At 40.6% G+C, this 22935-nt stretch overlaps 4 protein-coding genes across 5 annotated transcripts; 2 read left to right on the top strand and 2 right to left on the bottom strand.

The window, feature by feature from the left end:
• Window positions 1-685: 685 nt before the first annotated feature.
• fkbp3 (FKBP prolyl isomerase 3) lies at window positions 686-2900 on the top strand. The gene is made up of 7 exons (XM_003440653.5): window positions 686-842; window positions 1115-1216; window positions 1293-1394; window positions 1811-1946; window positions 2104-2171; window positions 2246-2343; window positions 2573-2900. The coding sequence occupies exons 1-7, from the start codon at window positions 738-740 to the stop codon at window positions 2625-2627; spliced, it is 666 nt and encodes a 221-aa protein (XP_003440701.1). The 5' UTR covers window positions 686-737; the 3' UTR covers window positions 2628-2900.
• A 402-nt stretch (window positions 2901-3302) lies between these two features.
• faua (FAU ubiquitin like and ribosomal protein S30 fusion a) lies at window positions 3303-5086 on the bottom strand. The gene is made up of 5 exons (XM_003440652.5): window positions 4940-5086; window positions 4196-4277; window positions 3963-4107; window positions 3739-3794; window positions 3303-3612 (listed from the first exon to the last, which is right to left on the bottom strand). The coding sequence occupies exons 2-5, from the start codon at window positions 4268-4270 to the stop codon at window positions 3487-3489; spliced, it is 402 nt and encodes a 133-aa protein (XP_003440700.1). The 5' UTR covers window positions 4271-4277; window positions 4940-5086; the 3' UTR covers window positions 3303-3486.
• A 1452-nt stretch (window positions 5087-6538) lies between these two features.
• On the bottom strand, window positions 6539-13825 carry prpf39 (PRP39 pre-mRNA processing factor 39 homolog (yeast)). 2 transcript variants are annotated; one of them, XM_005449715.3, is made up of 15 exons: window positions 13672-13825; window positions 11946-12386; window positions 11453-11646; window positions 11194-11319; window positions 10889-11007; window positions 10530-10697; window positions 9985-10165; window positions 9456-9563; window positions 9193-9357; window positions 8623-8749; window positions 8216-8484; window positions 7862-8046; window positions 7683-7766; window positions 7284-7395; window positions 6539-7174 (listed from the first exon to the last, which is right to left on the bottom strand). In XM_005449715.3, the coding sequence occupies exons 2-15, from the start codon at window positions 12352-12354 to the stop codon at window positions 7085-7087; spliced, it is 2337 nt and encodes a 778-aa protein (XP_005449772.1). In that variant the 5' UTR covers window positions 12355-12386; window positions 13672-13825; the 3' UTR covers window positions 6539-7084. The 2 variants fall into 2 exon arrangements, with proteins under 2 accessions (XP_005449772.1, XP_005449773.1); XM_005449716.3 differs by having other exon boundaries at window positions 7692-7766.
• Window positions 13826-16118: 2293 nt separating this feature from the next.
• arf6a (ADP-ribosylation factor 6a) lies at window positions 16119-18955 on the top strand. The gene is made up of 2 exons (XM_005449714.4): window positions 16119-16279; window positions 16415-18955. The coding sequence occupies exon 2, from the start codon at window positions 17112-17114 to the stop codon at window positions 17637-17639; it is 528 nt and encodes a 175-aa protein (XP_005449771.1). The 5' UTR covers window positions 16119-16279; window positions 16415-17111; the 3' UTR covers window positions 17640-18955.
• Window positions 18956-22935: the final 3980 nt, after the last annotated feature.

Raw genomic sequence — 22935 nt, 5'->3', positions numbered from 1 at the left:
AAAGGAAACCTGTTTCCCACAAGCCTACATTTAGTGGCTCCAGCTATTCGGGGGGAGATACTTTGAAAATGGAACATAAATGACATCAACCCCCCTGAAAAAAAAATACGGAGGAAGAAGAGTCGCAATGCACAGGAAGTTTAAGTAGGATATTCAATAGATGTGTTGCTCTGTAGACTGTGATGCACCTCTTCCACTGCAGACGGTCAAAACATAAAAAAAGAAATGCTTAACACGCCCAAAGAAACTATGCATGCAGGACGTGATCTGTGTGCATTCTCTTGTTAATGTTATTATTGGAGGAGACACAGTTTGTTCTCGGTGTAACTGCATATATTAGATAAGTGCTTTAGTTATCTTGATAGAAGTCAGGGGCACGTGTGTAACTGCTGTCATATCTATTGGACAGCTAGTTGTCCACTAGGCGGCGGTATACACATCAGACAGTTAATTCAATATAGCGCTATATAATATATATATTAATATATATGATGATAATATAAGCGATACAAATGTATCTTATATTTCTTCATTAAACTTTTATTCCGCGTTCACGGTAAAATGTGTAGAAACGCATGTCTTATCGTGCACTCGCAATAAAGGTCATCCGGGAAAAAAGTAAAAATACATTTAAAAATAGAATTTAAAAATTTTCATTGTAATTTTGTATTAAAACGTCAGAATTTGCGGTTTTATATTGCGCACGGAGGTCAAAGTTCACTAGTTCGCCTCTCAAAATGGCGGCTGAGCCCACACGGGAATGGAGCGATGAGCAGCTCAAAAGTGATGATTTGCCCAAAAAAGACATAATAAAGTTCCTGCAGGACAATGCGGCCCACTCGGTATGTTTCTCCCTTTAGTCTCCTCGGGATTCCGGTTGGGATATCTGCTGGTTACCGGTTTGAATTCTCACTGTGAAGTGCAGCATGCAGCATGGCTAGCTCCGATGGGATGCTGTGCTTCAGCTCAGCACAACAGAGCACAATGTTGAGCACTATCTGCACATTAATACGAATAGAAACAGCTTCTCTTAGGGTTTGACCTGTGCAGCTCTTCGTGGCTTGAGCGCAAGCGAGTTGAACTTTCTCCTTCTGTTCGCTTGTTGTTATTTCAGTTCCTCAACGAGCACAAGCTGCTCGGAAACATCAAAAATGTTGCCAAAACTGCAAAGAAAGAGCAACTGATTATCGCCTACGATCAGCTCTTCGAGAGTAAAGTAAGTCACGATTATCACCCGCCTCGATGATGAACCTTGATAATGAACATAAAATGTGTAAACGTGTGATTTGCAGAGGTTTAAAGGCACAGAAGCAGTGGAAGAAGTGACCGAGAAGGTTAAAGCTGTGAAAGTCGAAGAAAAACCCAAAGAAGTCAAGACAGAAGTTGTGGATGAGGTACTGGTGCACACCATCAGATATCAACTTTTTTACATCATCATTCATATAAAAAAGGAAAACATGACATTCTGTAATTTATTTTGTCCATCCGCTTATCCCACATGGGGATAAGTGCATTATAACCCAGTGCAATACAGTCCATGATACTGATGCTCAACGTTGGTTAATGGAGGAGGGGGGGGGCGGGGTGCAGATTTTGGTTCTGTAGATTGTGGTTGCTGGAGTGAATATAAAGTTCAGGGGTACTCATGAAGACTCAGAAATGCTGTAAAAATAATGTAAATTGGGAAATATTTTCAATATAAAGGTAAACAGTTTCATTGTATACTAAAGTCATTGTACAAAAAGCCGATTCTGATGAGCACCCAGCGATTATTCACATTTATTGACCACTGCTTCATTACTTCTCTCAGGGTCCTCCAAAGTACACCAAATCAGTGCTGAAGAAAGGCGACAAGACAAACTTCCCAAAGAAGGGCGACACTGTGAGCTGCTGGTACACCGGAACCTTAGAGGATGGGACTGTTTTTGACACCAATGTTCCCACAGGTATGACTGTGCCACACCCTTAAGGTGATGCTCTGTCACTAGTCGTGCTTTTGCATTACCAGAAAATGTTAAACTAAGTAATTTGTACTTCTTAGTTATGTAGATCAAATCTCTATGTAGCTATGAAGAATCTGTCCTTGTTCTCTTCAATCTACAGCGGCGAGAAAGAAGAAACAGGCCAAACCACTCAGCTTCAAAGTCGGCTTGGGCAAAGTCATCAGAGGAGTAAGTTGCTCTGCTGTTGTCATTTAGTTTCTTAACTTTTTTTTTTCTATGTCTAATGTCTGTAATCATCACAGTGGGATGAGGCCTTACTGACAATGAGCAAGGGTGAAACGGCTCGATTGGAGATTGAGCCTGAATGGGCTTACGGAAAGAAAGGCCTCCCAGAGTCCAAGTATCCTTTTTTTCCCCCTCTTTGGTATTTTGTACTTTGTGTGCATTTTTCATAAATATCTCCATATTTCTAAAGGGATGTGATGAAACTACATGAGCTTTCTGCACATAAGGTCAGAGCTCAGGTTCTAATGTGGCTTGATTCTTGTTTATAACTGTCCTCCTCCTTTATTGTTTTACGCTAATGTAATTAAATGAAAGCCAAATTTCCTTAACTCCACGTCTACCAGAATTCCACCCAACGCAAAGCTGATTTTTGAGGTTGAGCTGGTGTCTGTGGATTAGCCCAAAGCATGCACTACATTTCAAGAATTCACACTTAAAGGCCTTGAGGTAGAGGGGGACATCAGCATGCGTCTTGGATTGCAATATTCCTGGGATGCCTTTGCTTTAGTATAACATTACACATATACCAACTGGATTTAAAAAAAAAAAAAAAAAAGTTTGATTTGGACAAAGTGGAATGGCTTGTTAATAATGTACATACAAGAGACTGTGAAATGTTATCTTTTTGTTCTTTTGCATGTACAATGTCAGAAATAAATCATTTTCCCCAAATTATATAGGTGTTCATTTCAGTTAACCGGTCACGGTACAGATGACACCGGTCTACATCGTGTTCTTTAGCCTGAAATCAATTGTATTAAGAGAACTAGTTCGTGTGGTGTAGGAGGTACTAAGACCTCCCAGTACAGTTTTATGCCAACTACTAATTGTTCCTGGAAGATTTGAATAAGTTATAAATACAAGATGATTCAGTAGGAATATACCCATAAGGTGCAAGACTAGTCTAAATATGCAGGGAAATAAAAACTAAGGTATTACATGTACAGTGATGCACGTCTTTAGGGTCTAAGCATCCAGTGTTTGCACACAGGAGGAGCTGGTTTAGCCTCAAAGCTAAATTTACCAATTTTAGCTTGCATTAATCCCTAGAGACAGAATGAAGTTTGGCTCAAATACAGGACAATTGTCTTTATTAAGAAACTGCAAAGATTATTTGTTAAAGATTTAGATTTACATTGCAGGACAAATCACTCATCTAGACCAAGTCAAAATTGTTTTTATTTTGTACAGGATGACATTTAACTTGGTAAAAACTGACAGGTGATGATGCCGTTTCTCCTTTGGGGCAGTGAACCACTTAGGAGTTGGCATTGGGTCCCTTCTTCTTTCCGAAGGTGGGAACAACATTCACAAAGCGCCTGTTGTACTGGATGCGGCGCTTAGCACGGCCAGTCTTCTTCTTCTTCTTCTCCTGCTTATCGACCTGAAGAAAAAGAAGTGGAATGGCATCATTGTAAAGTGAAGTAAAAGCAGATGTAGTCTGTAGTATAGCTGAAGGTAGAGTCCCCCCAGAATGTTTTTGAAGAAGAAGAGGTGAAGTTACACTTACTTTGGGAGTCTGTCCCCGCACTTTTCCGGCACGGGCCAGAGAGCCGTGAACCTTACCTGGTAGAGTGAAAGAGAGAAACAAAGATCAATCATGCTATCAAGGAGGTTTTGTTAAGGCAAACTATATTGGTGCCATCCTCGGTGTGCCAAGTTTTGAAGTCTCAAAGAAAACAAACAAACATTCAAATATGTGAATAACTACATGTCATGCCCATGCACACATACCTCCAAGGAGTCTGCCAGCTACCTCCAGGGTGCAGTGCTCAGAGACACCACAAGACGCCAGAGAGGCATCGTTCTCCAGAGGGCACCCAGCAAGCAGCAGCACCTGATCCTCAACCAGGAGACCTTCCAGAGCCTGGACATGAGCCTGAGACACAAACAAGTTTTCTCAGAATAATCCTTTATGCAATATTGCCATTAATAAGGTACAACTTTTACACTGGTACAACTTTTACCTTGATCTGGCCAACAGTCTCCTCTCCAGTCACCTCAAGGGTGTGAGTGTTCTGGCCACGTAAGAAGAGCTGCATCTTGATGCTGGGAAAAAAAGGAAGGGCCAAGCATCTTTAGTCATGGATGAAACTTTTATTAGTTTTCATATAAAAGCATAACTAACGTCCAACTACCAACACAGCTATTTTATGTTTACTGGACTTGATTATATAACAAGGACTTTGACATCAATTACAAAAACTGCTAATTAGGACATCTGATAAAACGCTGGCATCCCTTGAAAATGCTGTGTGCTTTACTTGGTGTGACAAGTTAAAATGTCTACCGTGACGATCATTGCGGAAACATACTTGCGGCATTAAAATTTATTATATCAAATCCCGACTACCAAACCTTCACTTTGTCTTTATACTTCAGAATATGAAAGCCACATATGATCCTCAAAGTAAGTATCTCCGGTGGTAAACCTGCAACTTATTAAAACTGTAGAGAACTAATGCACTACCAGCCGCCGGGAGCTGAACTGAAGCTTCTCCTGGGTCCTAGCAAAAGCTATGCTAGCTTAGCTAGCCACATGAGGCACGCGTTTCATAAAAGTCTAGTAAAAACATATGAAATAGACCTTCACTCGTCAATAAAAAGCCTAACTTATGGTTACGGATGACATATGTGCACCAATCGCAAGATAAAACGTGTAACGATAATGACAAACTGGCAAAATTTTGATAAAAATACACAGCTCTCACCTCGTTTGATGCTAGTCGTTCAACGCTAGGCATAAAAAGGACTGTTTAAGGGTCTGCACAGCGCATGTGCGGATTTACGTAATGCTCGTCGGACGCGGTGGCCACGCCTCTTGTACTGTAGTGTCGCAGACTCAATCTGTTCTAGTATAGAACAGTTATATTTACGGGTTCATGTGATCTTCATAGGTTGTATTTATCTGTTTTTCCTTGATGTTTTGCAGAAATGCCTGCTCTATTGATATTTGTATTTTATTTTATTTTATTACATTTTGTTTGTTTGTTCTCATGGTGTCCTGTTTGCTAAGGATTAAGTTTCGTTATTGAAACTAACATTAGCAAATATATTTTTTATGTTTTTAAAACTGTTTGACTCATTAATATACACAAAATTATTCACAAAATCCTGGTCCTTGTGGTTTACACCAAAATCCCACAACCAACATCAAATTATGTCATTTCATTTAATTCATTTTTTCTCCTACACTTCAGTATTTCTTCAGTATTACTGACTGCACATGGAGAGGGTTATATACTCATCATATTCTTGTGTTTATTTTTTACAAAAATACCAACAAAGTTTGTTTCAATACGAGTTGATAATGGTCCTGAGGTGGCATGTCAGTATGTGACTCCCATGCCAATAACAATATTCTGTTACCTTCAGCAGTGATTTCAGTGGTTTGAAGTGTTGCTCATTTTCATATAAGGATCAAAACGATAGTTCATTTGTATAATTTGAGCCAACTGCTAAACAGTGATATACTTTTTGAGGTTTGTTTTGTTTTTTTGCTGTGAAGCAGCGCCAGTAAAGAGCTCATGCGATGCTGAGAGGAGAGCTTCATTTTTACAGAAACACAAAAGTGGCATGAAAACATCTCATTTATCTTTGAGCTCATATTTGGCACAAAATTTATTCTAATTTAATTCTTTATCCTACTACATCTTGTTCTACATGTTAATTTTATGTCATATATCTAAATGTAATGTGGATTTATCATTCTTGATATCTGTCCACAGAAAATCTAAAAGCTGACTTTGTATGTTCATATCAGTCAGAGCAAACCTAAAACCCCTGAACTTTATTGTCTTCTATGACAGTTGTCTGAAACACAGCTGGGAGGGAAAAAAAAAAAAAAAAAAAAAAAGTATAGCTTAATTTCAATCCTTCAAAAACCATTAGAGCTTCAGCTTTACTAGCAATGCTTTCTGCACATTATTGGGGATGTTGTGGGGGGAATTTTTTTCATATAAAATGTACTCTAATTATTGAATGAGTTGCCAATGAACAACAAAGTTTTAATTAAGGGGGTTTTTTTTGTTTGTTTTTTTAAAGGCACAGCTTCAGTTGCCGTGGCTCAGTGCAGCATTTAGAAATGCTTGGCAGGGATTTCAGCTTTGATGGAAATCCATTATTCAAATATATTTATTATTTTAACTACATTCCTGCCAACAAGTTTTGCTTGCTATTGAATATTGGAAAGGAAAAGTTGTTTCACGTTGAATGATAGTAAAAGTGTAAACTAAAAAGCTAATGACAATATTCATTCTAGCCCTTTATGGATTTTTATTTAAAAAAAAAAAAAAAAAAAAAAAAAGGCATTTCAGGATATCAATCTCTTTATTATGAAATCAAGTCAAAATAAAAAACAAGGAACTCTTTGTTGCTCTTTAGGGAAACATAACCATGAGTTATTACAAATCTTTGTGATTGGGGGGAAGAATGATGACAGATACATTAATGAAAGCTTCCTCTTACAAATTCAAATCTTTAACACAAAGAAAGAGAGCAAACTAAGTCATCTGGTCTAGAAATTAAAAAGCCTTTGTCACACAGGGAAAAGATAAATCTGCCTTCACAAATAACATGCATTCAAGAACCCCAAAAGGAAGCCAGTGCTGAGAGGATGACTGTAGCAATTAAACAACTGATAACTGCTAAAGAGGGCCAAATATACTCCTATCAAGAGCTACAATATGTGGTAGAGTTGATTAGCCCACTGTGAACCAGAGAAAAAGGTAAGAAATAAACAAAAAAACAAAGCTCTTTGAAATCTCCATGACACCTTGGTAAGAAGCCCTGTCCCAAGATGTAAGAAGGTCAAATGGGATGGTCAGGCCACTATCTTCAGATCAAAATGTTGTCCATCATGTAGAAGGAGGGGGGTAGTACTGGTTATACTGGGCATACTGGTTGTATTGCCCCCAGGAGTTTTGTCCCCAACCACCGTACTGTTGCTAAAGAAAAAAGTGGGGGGGGAAGTTAGAAGGGCTGTAAATGACCACACATACTTCTTGTGACAAACTAATTTCTCAGTGCTGTAAATGTAACAGATGTGTAACCCACCTGGTACCAGTTATAGTTGTAGGCAGAGGCATTTGCCTGCATGTCAGTCATGTTTGCTACAGCACCAGAGCCGTCATCCACACGCTGCCTCTTAGCATCAGGTTCCTGAGAGCTGGAGAGGTAAAGTTTAAATTAGTATGATCCAGCTTATAGCTGACAAATAAAACAGCAGTTACAGCCAAGTTTGATGGTTTTACGGTTGTTCTAACCAATTTGTAGATTTTCAATATGTAGAATATGCATCTGCCCTTCACTGAGATATCAAGGAATACAAGACACTCATGTTTGACTACTAGTCTCTATTTTCTAGTGTCTTTCTAACACCTTGTTAGAAAGGTGTGTGTAAATCTTCTGAAAATGTTTGTGTTGATGTGATGGATGCTGCGTTTCATTAACCACCTGTCATACCCGTTCTCGGCCTTCCTCTTTGTTGATTCATTTTCTTTTTGTAGTTTCTGTTGTTCTTCATAGGCAGCAACAAGGCTGAAAGATGTAAAAGAATAAACATGACTCTTTAAAAAAACAAAAACAAAGAATGAATGTATTAATCTCTCCCTTTACCACTAAAAACAACTTACGCGTTAATATCGCTGCCAAAGTCTTCAAGAAACTCGACTTTGCGCTGGGCAAAGAGGAGCCGTGATTCAAGAGGCAATGGGCTATTCAGGGCTCGGTCAAAACAAGCCAAGATCTCTGCCTCATTCTGCATCACATCTCGATTGTATTCCAGCTCAAGCAGGTTTAGATACAGTTTTGGACTCGTCTACAAAAACAAAAAACAACAACAAAAAAAAAAAAAACCACAAAACACACAGTTTAGTTCACAACTAGTGCAAAACAGTTATATTATCATGTGAACAGAATTCATTGCAAGAGAAACACAACCAATGCTATAATGTGTTGACCATCTGAGGTAATCAACCTTCTCTCACCTGGTCTTTTTCAATAGCATCCAGAAGCACCTTCCTCGCCTTGCCCAGACTCCTCTGCACCTTCATCAGCTGCCTGGCCAGCTTCACAGCATAGAACGATGTCTCAGTAGCATTCTTCGCAGACTCCATCGCCTCCCTCAACAGCGCCTCAGCTTCCTCCAAGTTTCCGTGGCGACGCTCCAGGCTGACCCTCCGAAGACGCACCATGGCGAGACCTGGGATCGATGCCTCCAGGGACTTCAGGATGCTCCGAGCCTCCTCTACGCTGCCTGGGTTGAAGAAGAAGAAGAAGAAGAAAGAAAAGTGAATGTCAGCTGAGCAGTTTTCCACATTTTCTTATTCATGATCTCCATGCTTTCTTTTGCTGTTGCATTCAATTTGCATGCTGCTTTGACTGAGGTACTCACCCTGCTGCTCCTCAAAGGCTGCCCACAGCAGGTGGATGGCTGGTTTCTTGGGCAGATGGACGGTACACGCCTTCTTGTAGACATGTCTCACACCCTCAGTGCTGTAGCCCTCTAGATATTTTGCATACTTCAGAGTGAAAAAGAGAAAGCAAGTTGGAAGAAAGCCAGGAGAGGACAGAGGAAAAAAAAAAAAAAAAAGAAAAGAAAAGAAAGAAAGGCAAAAGAGACAAGACATTTTTAAACTACATTTTGAGTTCACAGAAAGGCAATTTCTTCATTGACAAGATCGTTTTTAGAAATTTTCTGTGTAAACCCATCAGCACCTTCATGGAACCAATTAGATAAGTTTCTGTAAGGTAGTGGGAGACGAAGAAGATGCAACGTAGTAGTTGGCATATGCTGCAGTCAAATCTTGTGTGGCAAGCTGGCCATCCCCTAATACAACAGATACAGTCACATATCAACGTTACACGCAAAGAGAGTGCAGGACTGTGTCGATGTGATATCATCGTTGATGGGGGAAGTGCAGGGAGGTAGCAGGAGTGTCGGAGAGGCTCAAGGTCACTTTACCTTGATCCAAAACTCCTCGTAGAGAGCGCAGGCGATGAGGCATCTTTCGAAGAGAACCACCACACGCTCCGGAGTCCCATTCTCAATTTCGAAGTCCAGGTACTCCTTCCAGTTGTTCAGTTGCGTCTTCTCCAAGGCTTTGACGTGGAAGTACGGTCTCTTAATCTAAAGAAACATAAATTGATTAGTTTGATAATAATGGGGGGGGGGGGGGGGGGCACTGAAAGAATAAAACATCAGTAAGGAAAAAAAACAAGACCCACCCCTTCTTCAAAGGCCCAGCGCTTGCTGACTTCGTGTTCATTGTGGTTGAAAACTTCCTGCCGCACCTCAATCACCTTGTGGCGCATGTTCTCAATCTCCGTCACTCTCTACATACAAACACACAGACAAAAACAAGGTTAGCACCCTTATTTGTGCTTCTCCGTATCACATTCTCCACTTGATGTAAAAACTTCTATTCCTGCAGCCAACGATTTACATCACCAGAGATAAGAAGCCTGCAGAGGGGAGAAGTATTTATGCACCCTGCATATCAGCCACTGGGTATAGGTGCTGGGATCAACGGGCCCCGGGTGATCCTGTAAGTTTTAGGGCGAGTCCCTGACTGGATACCAACGTGAATCCCACCTGGCATTGATTGGCCTGGCTGCTGACATAAAGACACCTCTTCAAACCTCCGCAAATTATCTTTTCCCTTTCATTATGGATAACATCCAAGCTCCTGCTAACCCTGCAAGCAGTAATTTTGTAAATTTGTTTCCCCTACGGCATTGGCAGAGAAGTTTTTACCTTAGCAGGATCCGCAAGATCCTCTGTACCAGGTGGAAGCTCCTCCTGAGCAACTTGTGACTCTCCACTGTCACCAACCATTCCAGACAGGCTGGCTTTAGAGAGCTCGAGCCTCAGCTGAACAAACTCCTCTTCTGACAAGAAGTGCCTGGGGTGATTAGTCTGCACATGTTCTTTGAACCTGCAGAGAGAAAAGAAAATGTCAGTGCACAGCTCTTTCATACAATGACGATATAATTTTCAAAATGATTTGCACCATGACTATTTATTCCTTTACCAAAGCATGAAATCAACTTTCAGTTAAGCTGTTCAAGATGGAAGATTAAGCAAAACCAACCTAGCACACCATGGGCAGAGGTATAAACTATTATTTGTGCAGCTCCAAAACAACCATTTCAAGACTGCAGAACAGGATATGTCCATCAGTGGGTTTGGGGCTTTATAATTTTCAAACTTTACATTTGCCTTTTATGATGATTTTATAACACACTCATCAAGTGAATGCAAACTTTCAAACAAATCTGGAAACTGTTCTTTTACTGTACCTCTGGAAGTGCTGGGAATACAGCTGGGTTGGAATGCCCAAGATGCGGTCATAGATGGCAGTGACGTTAGCCAACTTCTGCTGCTCCGTCTCCCAGTTTATGAAGGATTCCCACAAACGGTCTGAGCGAAAGTCAGTGCCTGCTGCAAGCACTGCATGCTCATAGGAGCTAATAGGAAAACGAAAAAAAAGGGAAAAAGATTCATGAAATGTCTCATTAACTTAAAGAAACAAGTTCAACCATTTGAGAAGAAAGAAAAGTAAAACATTAGCAGTAGTCTATCTATCTATCTATCTATCTATCTATCTATATATATATATATATTAAAATAGCCATATATAAAAAAAGACTTTACTCACGCTCGAATGCGCCCCTCAGTCTCTGGGTCATTAGGATCAGAATTCTCTTTGATGAAGGTCAAATAGTGGATCCACAGGTCGACACTGAGAGGGATGACCTGCAAGCCTCTTCTGTACACCTTGTAAAAAATAAATAAATAAAATTAGTTTGTTCATAAAAGACTTTTTATGCCCCCCAAATTTTTGTTCTTAACAGATTATTCTAGCTGGTCAGTTATTGATGACACAGAAAAGCAGGCACACCAAGTTAAAAAAAAAAAAAAACCTAAGAAAGCAACACGTGTGAGTATAAAAGGCATACTTACTTCTTCTGCAACTTGTACATTGCCATGCTTTTTCTCAATATCTGCATACTTCTTCCAGTAGCCATAGCAGTAGGGATAACGTAGGAAAAACACATCAAATGCCTTCCTCACTGCTGTAAGGACATTCTGTAAGGAAGCAGAAAGACCAAATAGCAACAATTTAACCACTTTTTAGCATTACAAGTAATTTTTGTTCAAATTTATTGGACAAGACTATAATTTTTCCTCAGTTTTGTAAATCTGTGTGCCTTTTGTTTACCTCTTGTTCTACATACTGCAGCAGATAGACCCATGCATTGAAATCTTCTGGGTTTTCCTCAACTCCCTTAAAAAGCTTTTCAAACTCTGAGGGCAGTTCGGGATCTGTAGGAACAGCTGATTCTTCTGTTGTTTCTTTGGATGGGTCTTCTAGCTCCATGCCATCCTCTGCCACCTGTGTAGCCTCTGTCCCATCTAGAGAAGTTGACAAGGACACATCAAGTGAGTTTAACTACAAAATTACAGTTCATGATTTGTGCATAATGTGTCATTTGTTGACAGTTATCTTTTCAATAAATTAGTTACTGTAAGCACCAACAGAAAAATTGACAGAGATACTATGCTGATTCTACACAGTACCTTTTTTGGTTACTTGTTGTAAACTAGCTAAATCTTATGACGTTACACTAAAAATTGGACCAGAGTCAGCTTCATGACTAAGCATTTATTATTAAAAATCAATGGAACCAACTGAAAACCAAGTTTTAAGTTACCTTGACTATCAGCCTGTCCAGTGGATTCAGACTCAATATTCATGTCCTGGCTGCAAGGCTCAGACCCTACAGGCTCTGTTGCTTGCTGTGCATCTTCTGTGGGCTGTGGAGGGGGAGGAGGAGGTGGTGGTGGCGGCGGCTGTTCTTGGAAGAGCTGAGCATTGGCAAGTTGAAATTGTTCCACAGCCTTCTCCACAGATCCCAGATCTGTGGAATTCATTTGCTGACCCGGTTGTTGCTCTTGTCCCATGGCATCCTGAGACACATCTGAATCCTCAGGCAAGACATTGGAGATAGGCTCTGGAGCAACCTGGTCTAGTGACCAGTCAGTCGCTTGGCCTACGACAGGAAGGTCTGGAAGAAAGGCATCCCCATTGCTCTCCATGGCAGGGGACTCAGTGTCCAGCATTCCAGGAACTGTATCCTCTGAGATTTTCAGGTCTGTTGGGAAAGAAAAAAAAAAAAAAGTAAAGACACACTCAAGAAAAAGAAAATTTCTCCACACACCAAATACTATATTACAGTTTACTGAAATATTAATGGTTTGTACAACTTAACAGATTTAGAAAAACTGAAACTAAGAAAACTAGCTCTGAAATAACCTAAAGTATTCCCACCATTTATTTAAAAAAAAAAAAAAAAAAAAAAAAATCCATGGAGTTTCCAGTAATTTCTTTAAAAATAAGCACTCAATGATACCAGTCAGGACAGCACAAAAACCAATGTTAAGTACAATTATAATAAGGAACCTGGTGCCTAAAATAATCAAGTAAGAAATATCCAAGTGTGAACTGCAGTTATAGGTAGAATATTTACAGACAAGAAATTACTTTCAACTCCCAATCTGAGCCAGTTTAGTTCTGACAAGGAAATTTCCACAACTGTTAATAACGAACTGTATTTTAAACTTGCCATGAACCTTCACTAATTAAAATGATACTTTTATAAATCTAACGCAACACGAGGCATGTTTTTCGTTTCAAACATTCAAACGATTTTTTTTTTATTTTACTTCCTTTACGCCTTAAGATGTCAACCCTAGTAAAAACAGCCGCTAATGCAACAGGATACTTCCTTGTTCTAACATTAAACCAGTGCCAGCTTAAGCTTCAGCCCTAATTTAACTACTAAAAATAATTCCGCGTACTCGGTTGCTTACGCTTAGCTTCTAGCTTAGCTACCTTAATACTAAAGTTTTTTTTTTTTGTTTATAATTTTTAAATTTCATATTTCCTTTACAAAACGAGTAGCTTTAGCTTTGTTTGCTCCTTGAGGCCGTGTTGTTGCCGGGAGGTTTTTTTCCATGGTCAAAGTTCAATCAGAAGTTAGGCCTGGCGCCCGTCTATTTCAAATAACTATAATAGCAAAGGTCGAGGCATGTTTCGTGTACGCGCTTGCTTAATACGGTCCAACACAAACTATTCGTCTTTAATTAAGTATCTATATTTTCCACCGATTCTTTACGTCGATGGCAACGTTTACAGAATACCAATTAACAAACTGTTACATACACCGTAACTAGAACATTTACATGTACACCATTTGCTTAGGCCTCCAGGAAATAGTCGGTACCAGTTAGCTAACAGCAGCACGTTAGCTAACAGGCTAATGTTACCCATTTCGCCACTAGCGATTGTTAAATTCATTACTAGTCAGATAAAACCAATTTCACAAATAAAAATACGTTTAAGAATCTTATCAGTATCTGTTGCGTCAATTTACTTACCCCCGTGGACTTGAGTGCAGCTTTTGAATTCACTTTATCTACACTACTGCGACCGGCCGCGTTTCGCACACCATTCTTAAGTTGGAGGAAGATGAGAGGTACAGTGTGCGCATGCCCAGTCGAACTACCACCCACCAGCGGCGGCGCGCTATTCGTGCTACAGAGAAAGCTTTTCCAGACTTTTTATATATATATATATATATATATATATATATATATATATATATATATATATATTATATATATATATATATATGAACGGGTGAAGTCATAAGAGCCCCCCACCCAACCCCCCTTTTTTTTTCTTAAAAGAAATGTAAGAATAACAATGCTCATAAGACTTAATCAAGAAAAAAAAGAAAAGAAAAAGAAAACCAACAAATTGGTATGAACAGTTCATGTAGTTCACAGTTTGGGTTTTTTTTCTTGATGTCTTGCCAGTTTACATTTTATGATGAAATTGAAAATGCAGAAACAATATTTTGAAGTCAGCCCATAGCCTTTGTGATTTCCTCCAGAAGTAATGAAATAAATAAATACATTTTTCCTGCAGTTGCAATGTTTGTTAAAAGTGCTGCATATAAGCCCTAAATATTTTAGTGTACACACACTGACACAAGAATTCACAGATTGTTTCTACTTTTAAACCGCAAAACGCAATATTAAATGTGAGCTCTAAATAATCTGTGCCTTTTGTATAATACATTACACTGCATTAAAAATTTTGAAAGTAACACTCTTTACTTTTATTAATAAAAAAAACAAAACATTTACAATCAAACAAGCTTTATACCACTTTATTCTCCCATACACTAAATCCCCAAAACAGCCTCTCTAGGTACAGAATTACATTTTGTATTTCACTGTTATTATATTTATTAGAGCATTTGGTTTTATTAAATAAACCACTATTGATCTGATTCATCACTTGGGACTCTGCAAGCTGCAGCAAGCAGTTAAAGTCAGGTAGGTCTGGTGTTGTGTGGGAACTTTCTAGCTACCTAACCCAGCTATGTGCCAGTAAAGGTGTTATCAGCTTTATTACTATATTTTCATTTGGACTTTGTCCCTAGTCAGCGTCGCTTCATCACAATCCTGACATTTCTCCACCATATTGACTTCAAGAAACGGTTTACTTGCTCCCGAATATATTCCACACTTTGTTGAGTGCCACTGTTACAATACAATATTACGCATTTAATATCTCAGTGGTTATATTATTGTGGCAGATCAGCATGTGTTGCAAGTTTATGCACCACACTGGCATGTTTGTTATTCAGCTGCCTCGCCTCAGTTGCAAGTAGACAACAATTTCAGAGATCCTTATCATGAATGTTTGTGCCTGAAAATGTGGAGCGGTATTTGAGATCCTAGATTTGACTAAATCTATGAAAATTATGTCTTTTTACTTTTATACAGTCAGTGACATCTTTTTTACTTCAAGAAACTTCTAAGAACAGTAATAATAGTTAAACTGGCAGGCACAACAGAATGAAAAACAGGGTGAGGCCCCTTAGTAAAATCTCACATTTAAACCCATTTCTAAAGTAAAGTTGGGACGGTTATTCTCATAGCCTTATTTTGGAATACGGCTTATGAGTGCATGACTATTTTATGATATCAGAATCACCTCTCATAATTTATTATGGCAATATACACGAGTTCACTTATATTTATACTGACCGTGCCTTTCTTTAGGCAGCCTAAATTAATAAGCTGGTGTCAGGTAATGCTTTCACCAATGAAATACTGTAGTTCCTCCCGCCCTACTCACTGACATTCTCCACGTCACAGACTAATAATACAGGAACTGTTTGAATGGATGATAAGACATGTCAGAAAGACCCGAAGGTAAAATGTCTCCTGAGACCACCGACCAACTAAATCATGGCATGTGTTTCATGTGTGCGGTCTTCTGTGTTTTCATTGCGGTACGTTAAACCAGAGCCGATTACATCCATAATGAACGCCCAAATGGCGTCAGCAATAGTGGCTAATGGACCGGTCTGCAGTTCTTTTTTTCTGGGCGCGCATGCGAAATGGCGTGGAGTGCGTTTAGGGGCAGTCGTGTTTTTTAAAATCTAAATGAAGGGTGTGTTTTCCCAACGTCTACGGTGGTTTCTAGGGAGCGTGGATTTTGAGACAATTACAACGTCAGTGCATAACTTTATTAAATCAATAAGCTGGTGCAGCTTTAAACGACTGTTTATTTCGTTGAACGATTTGATTTTGGGCTGCCTAATAAATCGTAAATTAAGATTATTTGAGTATTAATTACCTAATTTACTAATGATGTAGCTGTTATGTTTAAGGAGGAGTACAGACATGAAAATTAATTTCTAGAGAGTTTCCGTGCACCATCCTTGTGTTCTTTTGTTTTCAATGTAGCCAAAATTCTGAGCTCCGAGGTAGCCCCTGAATGCATCAGTAGTGTGTGTGAGCGGTGTAGAGGAAGTGGCGGCTGATCTGGGTCCGCACCTTTTCCGGTAACACAGCACCGCCACCGCTGTGACTGAACGGCTGGAGAGAGAGAGAGGGAGGAAGAGAGACAGAGAGCGGCAAGAGCGGGGAGAAACGGTCCGGGGACAGGGGGATGACTGCCGCAGACGTAAGTATTTACCGCGGTCTTCGTTTTATCTGTACCGTGTTGCTTTTCTGTGTGTGAAAAGAGTATTTTTTTCGGCTCCAAAGTTGTCCTCTGTACTAACACCCCTCCCTTCTCTGGACCGCTCCTGTGTCACAGGGGGAAGAGAAGAAAGTCGGATGAATCAATGACCTTTTGAGCGCTCTTCCTCTGGATGTCCCGGCGCAGAAACGGACCGGAGAGGTTTAATTTAGGCTTTTTGACAAGAAAATCGCAGAGCTTTGAAAATTCAACGACTGGAATTAGCTAAGGCCAATTGTGGACAGCCGGCAGCCAAGGAGGAAGTGGGAACCCCCGGGCTTGAACTGGGCCTGATTTTTGTATAGTCCGCTTCTGGTGAGAAGGCACTACTTTGTGTCAGTTTCCAGCTCCGCTGAGAGCAACAGGATTTCGAGCGTTGAAAAAAAACTTGAAATGTGGCTTTTGACGGAAGTCAATGCTCATAGGCGACTTTGAAACATATCGGGCTTTTTTCTTCTTCTTCTTCTTACATCGGAATCAATTGGATCATGAAAACAGACCCCCACTCAAGTCTGTGAGGGCTCCATACACACTGCTTCTACTGAATGCTCAGGTCAGATCACCACAAACCAGCTAACTGTACTGTACAAACTTGCAAGCCACCACCATTTGAACATTGACACTTGTGTCAGCCCACCGCTGCCATCACGTGGAGGACTTTCAGTAGCAACACAGTGAAACTGTAACTTCTCAGTGATATATCCCCCCCTATTTTCTTCTCATTGGAGAAGCTTCACTATATCTTCTAAAGAAGTATTTATGAACAGAAAAGAAGATGGGGAAAATGCTTTCAAAGATCTTTGGCAACAAGGAGATGAGAATATTGATGCTTGGACTTGATGCTGCTGGGAAAACTACCATCCTGTACAAGCTGAAGCTGGGACAGTCAGTCACCACCATCCCCACTGTTGGTTTCAACGTGGAGACTGTCACCTATAAGAATGTGAAGTTCAATGTGTGGGACGTGGGGGGACAAGATAAGATCAGGCCGCTCTGGAGACATTACTACACGGGCACCCAGGGGCTCATTTTTGTGGTGGACTGTGCCGACAGGGACAGGATCGACGAGGCGAGGCAGGAGCTCCACCGCATCATCAACGACCGGGAGATGCGGGACGCCATCATCCTCATCTTTGCCAACAAGCAGGACCTGCCAGATGCCATGAAACCACACGAGATCCAGGAGAAGCTGGGCCTGACGCGGATCAGAGATAGGAATTGGTACGTTCAGCCTTCATGTGCGACGACAGGGGACGGACTCTACGAGGGCCTGACCTGGCTTACCTCAAATTATAAGTCTTAATGTTTCCCTCCCTTCCTCCTCCTTTCTCACCAGCCTGGACACTTGGAGGCAAAAGAAGTAGCTGAGAATGAAAAATAATAAGTAAAAAGAAAAAAAGATGCAATCTGAAGCAATTAATACCATGACCTCTCTGCTGAGTATGTATCAAAGAGGGTAGCATTTACTTCTAGTTTTCTTTCTTTCTTTCTCTTTTTTTTGATAATGATGACATCACTATAATCACAGATTTCATTTAAGCAAAAAAACAACATATTTCTTGGCTTTTTTTCTTTGTAGCTTGCTTTGGTTCACACTCTGTATAACCAGCACTGTTTAAATATACAGTACACTTTCTTTTACAGCAAATTCTTTATTTTTTAACTCCCTGTTTTTGTTTTTGTTTTTTGTGATTTTTTTTCAGGGGACTGTGGGGGACACATTTATATTTTCGCCCCATGCTTAACCCTCATTCAGTATTCTCAGTCATCACCCAGCTACATATCCAAAGGATGAGGAAAGTCCAAAAAGACAAAAAACAAATGAAAAAAAAAAACAAACATTGCCTAGCACAACCGCATATCACCTTCATTGGTCGAAGTTGTCGCTGTAATATGTAAGAATGCGTGTTTAGGACCTTCCTTTTGTACTCGATTGTACTGGGATGAATGAGGATGTGTTAGTTACTTATTTCATGTGCAGTGATTCCATCCATAATGTCTACTGTGGCGGTTTGTTTGAAAGACACTATGTGGACGCTCGATATTCTGACACACACATACACACTGTGATATGGATATATATATATTTTTTGTTGTTTCAGGGTTTGAATCTGTTACAACCAGTCTTATCATTTCCTCTCGAGCTTCCGTTACTGTTGAGTGTTTGTAGTTTCGGCTGCCTTAAGAGGGACCCGGGTTACAGGTGTCCCCACACCCCCTTCCCAAAATCAAGACAGCAGAAGGTATTCTTAGTTGCTGAGTTTGCACTGCAGGACAGAGCGAGGGAGGGAGGGAGAGGGGTTGGTTAGCAACAAGCTGGCTGTGCACATTTTTACTCTCTGTGACTGACTTTTGGACCCCAGCAAATGTTAACCAAATACCCAACCCTCCCCATTCACCACCACCTCCTCCTCCAATGCAGGTGCTCCAGTGACTTCAACCCCCTTCTCTTTTCTTTAATTATTATTATTTTTAAAATCATCAGCCTGTATGGTCCTGCAAACACCAAACTGGCTATTCTGTTAACGCTTTATAGATGCCGCTGTTTTATTTCTTCTCTTTTTTTTCCCCTTTTGCTATTGCTGATAAAATAATAAAAAAAATTATATATCCAGATCAGTACGGAAGTGATGCCTTTTCAATGAGCAGCTGCTACCGTAGCAAAAGTCGTATTTCACAAAAGTTCCCAAAAGAGGAAACGAGAGCTTCAGGGCGTTATAATGACTGAAAGAAACTCAAACGAACGCAAAGTGAAGTGAGCGTCAGCCCGTTTCCTTTCTGCTGTTGAGTGCGTGCGTGTGTGTGTGTGTGTCTGTGTCTGAGTCATTTGCTGTGAATAAATGATGAGATCTCTAGTTTCAGAGAAGTGATTGTCAGGTAAACTACTTTGCCTCAAGTCTTAACGTTTCACTCTGGTCATCAGGGTGCCGGATTCATAAAGAAAGCAAGTTTTGCAGATCTGTAAGCCATGGTAGGTTAAAAGCCAGAGGGAACAGGACCGTAATTCACTGTCTTGGTAATGGTGAGCAATACTGAACCTGAATCAGAAATTTAATGAGGAAATTACACATTTTTCTGCTGAAGATTCTGCCTAAAATACAAGTACAATCGATTTTTTTTTTTCTTTTGAGTAATTGGGCAGTGCCTTTCTTTGCATTTGCGCAACATCTGAGATTAGTCAGCATCACAAAAGATCTTTACCGCCCTGGCATTTTGCCCTGAGTAAGCGAGCTGCCCCAAGGCACGCATCTGAGATCAGGCCACCGTTTGAAAGCCATGCTTTCACCTCCGCACCACGCAGAGCAGCACAGACCTTCGTGTGTGTTTCCACTGCATGACAAAAGTAGGGACATGGCTGCGTTTGGAAGGTCAGGTTCCTCTCTCTACCAAAAAGAGGAGGGTGTGAATTGCAGGGAGTGACATCACTGTGTAGTCAGGAAACGCTTTGAAGGAAGAAGATAGTTGTCATGGAAATTGGTGGTTGAGGAGTGAATGCCTGAATAGAAACAGGTTGAACTACAGCAACAGACAGGTGAAGTCCTGGCGCTTCACCTGTCAAAAAATATTCTGACACTTTCTAAACTTAAGGAGGATAGTGGTTCCTTAAAAGCTGACATAGCTGAAGGTACGACAGTGTCCCCAGCTATGTTAATGTAAAAATATTCAGAGGAGTCAGAGTCCAGGAATTCCTGCACAGGAATTCTTGCTGTTTATCTCTGCATTTGCTCTGTTTGCTCGCGAGCTGTTTGCTCTGTGAGTGTGTGTCGGTTTGAAGTTTGACCTGTTGCTGTGTGGAAAGCACACATGTGATGAAGGACACTGAGATAGACACACAAATGAGACGGGCTATCTCTCCTGAAACCGCCGCCGTGCTCTGGATTTTTCTCTCGTACTGAAACCACTTTAATTGAACGTCCGAGGGGCCGTGCCCAGGCGTGATCTTGTTTGCTCATGACTTTCCATTCATGACTCTCATTGTGGATGCAATCAAAGTGAAACCCACAGAATGCCTTTCTCAAGAGGGTTCAATGAGAGGAAATGTGGCAAGGGAGAGCATTTTGAAACCGTTCCTGATGTTACATCAGCGCCGAGCCAGTTCATTGTGCTGCACATGTCGTTGGCCTTTTGTACAGCTGTCACTGCACTCGGCAGCAGATGCACTGCACATATTGGCTGGTGTCAAATGCTGTCAGGCTCACCTGTGGCCCTCACTTAAAGGGCAGGATTTAAGACTGTTATTTAAATAGATTATATAATTTCATGTTTTCATTAGGAAATACCTGCGTCAGTGAGAGCAGCTGCACTCACACAGCCTTCCTACACTCAACCCTGTTTCATTTTTATGTGCATTCAGTATTTTTTTTTTTCATCTGAAGCACTGCCATTGTATATGTCAGGGTGGGGGTTGACTTAGACTATTGTACGCCTGAGAAGGGGGTGGTTTCAAACAATACTTTAAAACTGAGCTCATTGGCAGTTCCTCTGTCCTCATTTGTTTATTCAGGCGTTCCTCTTTGATTTCAGTCTGTCTTCAGTTCTTCATTCAGCAGGGCAGGAAACCATTCACGCGCACGTGTCATCAATAACAGGTCTGTAGCTCGTGAACTTGCACGATCCACGAAGCGTCTCACGCTTTCTAAGAAGCATTCACCTGCTTGTTCAGCGCTGATTCGGCATTCTGTGTTTTGTGTGCCGCTGTAATCCTTGCTCTGCTTGCTAACTGCAGCACCGGCTGGGGTTATGTTTAAGTTAACTTCATGTGACACACACACACTCGGAGGCTACGCAAACCGACACGTTGCCTTTCTCACACCTCAGGCGCTCGCTGTCTGAATCCTCCCACAGCCGTTTCCATAGAGTGTGCTCACTTTGCTGAAAGAGTCAGAGGCCAAGTAAAGAACTCCACCGTTTTCTCCTCATGTTCATACAGATATGTTTAGGTGGTGCTTTGCTGGTGTGGGTATAGATTGGAATGTAGGGTGTAAAGGAGGTAATTATACTTTCATGTATGTAAACAAAAGAAATAAAAATCAGGTTTTACATTAAAAAAACAATATGATGCATCTTTTCAATTCACTGCTGCAACAGTCCTACCCTTTGAGGCTTGAGCTTTCAGCCTTAAGCTTCCCTCTTAAACAAGGACATTATATTCAGTCATATCCCCATGTCTCTTCGACTTTACCACCCAGTGATTGTTAGCTTGTCAGGGATAAGTATCAAGCCCGGATACTTGTCTTCTGATTGAATCATTACCTGCAGTTCTATTTAGCAGAACACTCCTGACACAGCAAGCTGCATCGGCCAGAGATCCAGCTTAGAAGGTTTCAGCGTCTTGGTTGTCATAGGGCCTGTTTCAATAGCCCCGTTAAAACAGCATGCAGAGTGACATTCAGCTTCCAGGCAGTTGTAAGCTCTTCAGAGTCTGTTGCACATTGCATTTCCCTCCTCCTTGGACAATGTGCTAATAATTATAGGGAGCCCAGGGCCTGTGTTTGCATTTGGCAAAGAAGCTTTGCAGTGGGAGGGATGTGAGCTGCTACAAACCCCATGCTGCAGCAAAGATTCAGGCTCAAAGATGTAATTAATGGAGGCTTTTTTTTTTCTAACTGAAGCGTGTAAAAGAGAGAAATAAGAAAAATGCAGAGAATCTTATTTTTACTAAAATTATGAAATGCCAAAGCCTAACTAACCAACTCTGAGGTCTTTTTTGATTTAAAAAAAAAAGCAACCTGTCACTGTTGCAATTGTGCTCAAAGTCTTTTCTACATCAGTGAAAATCTGATAACTGATAACGACTAGCACAAAGAGAATTATGACCTCTTGTCTTGTGTCAGCAGAAGAAACCATATCAAATACATAACAGGAAGCGAGACGATTTTCTAATTACAGAGGGAGAGAGAGAACACACGTTTCCTTTATATATTAAGACAGACAAACTGATGGGTAAAAGCAGTGTTGCGCTTTCGTTTGTGACAGGAACTGACATATGCTGCAACCTTCCTGTGTGACACATGGCACACCACAGCAGCATATGGACAAATTCAGATAACCAAAAGAAGATTAGCAGAATAGTGTGGAGACAATAACAATAGCAGAGTCAAATTATTGTTATTATGGACTAAATGACGCGTCTGCTAAACAGCACTGTAATTACCTTGACTGTCTTGCTGCTGTGTTTTCTATTGTGAAACCCTGATTGTTTTGAATATGGGTTTGGACACTGAAACGTAACCAACATATGTTAGTTTCCCTCTGACTCAAATCTCCCCGTCTACTACTTTTTCTTTTTTAGTGCTAAAACAGTCAACAAGTGTTACTACGCCTTCACACATCCTCTAAAAACTGTGATAATAAAACATAATAATCCTAGGTTACAGGCTGCCATTTACACTGTCGCACTCTGAAGAGGGAGACAATTAAGCTAAATGTCCCGCTCTCTCTCTCTGGGGACTGTTGTCAACCTCCCACTTACGCAAACACAGAAGCGGAGTCACCAATACAATGTTCATCCCTAAATAACACACAGCACTAAATCCCAAAATAAACTCACCACACACAGCCTCCCCACTGGCTCTTACTAATGTCCAATCTGGAGAGCC

This window comes from Oreochromis niloticus, linkage group LG15 (assembly GCF_001858045.2).
Source record: "Oreochromis niloticus isolate F11D_XX linkage group LG15, O_niloticus_UMD_NMBU, whole genome shotgun sequence".
NCBI lineage: Eukaryota > Metazoa > Chordata > Actinopteri > Cichliformes > Cichlidae > Oreochromis > Oreochromis niloticus.
The sequence above is the reverse complement of the archived record's forward strand: the minus strand, read 5'-3'. Positions and strand labels throughout refer to the sequence as shown.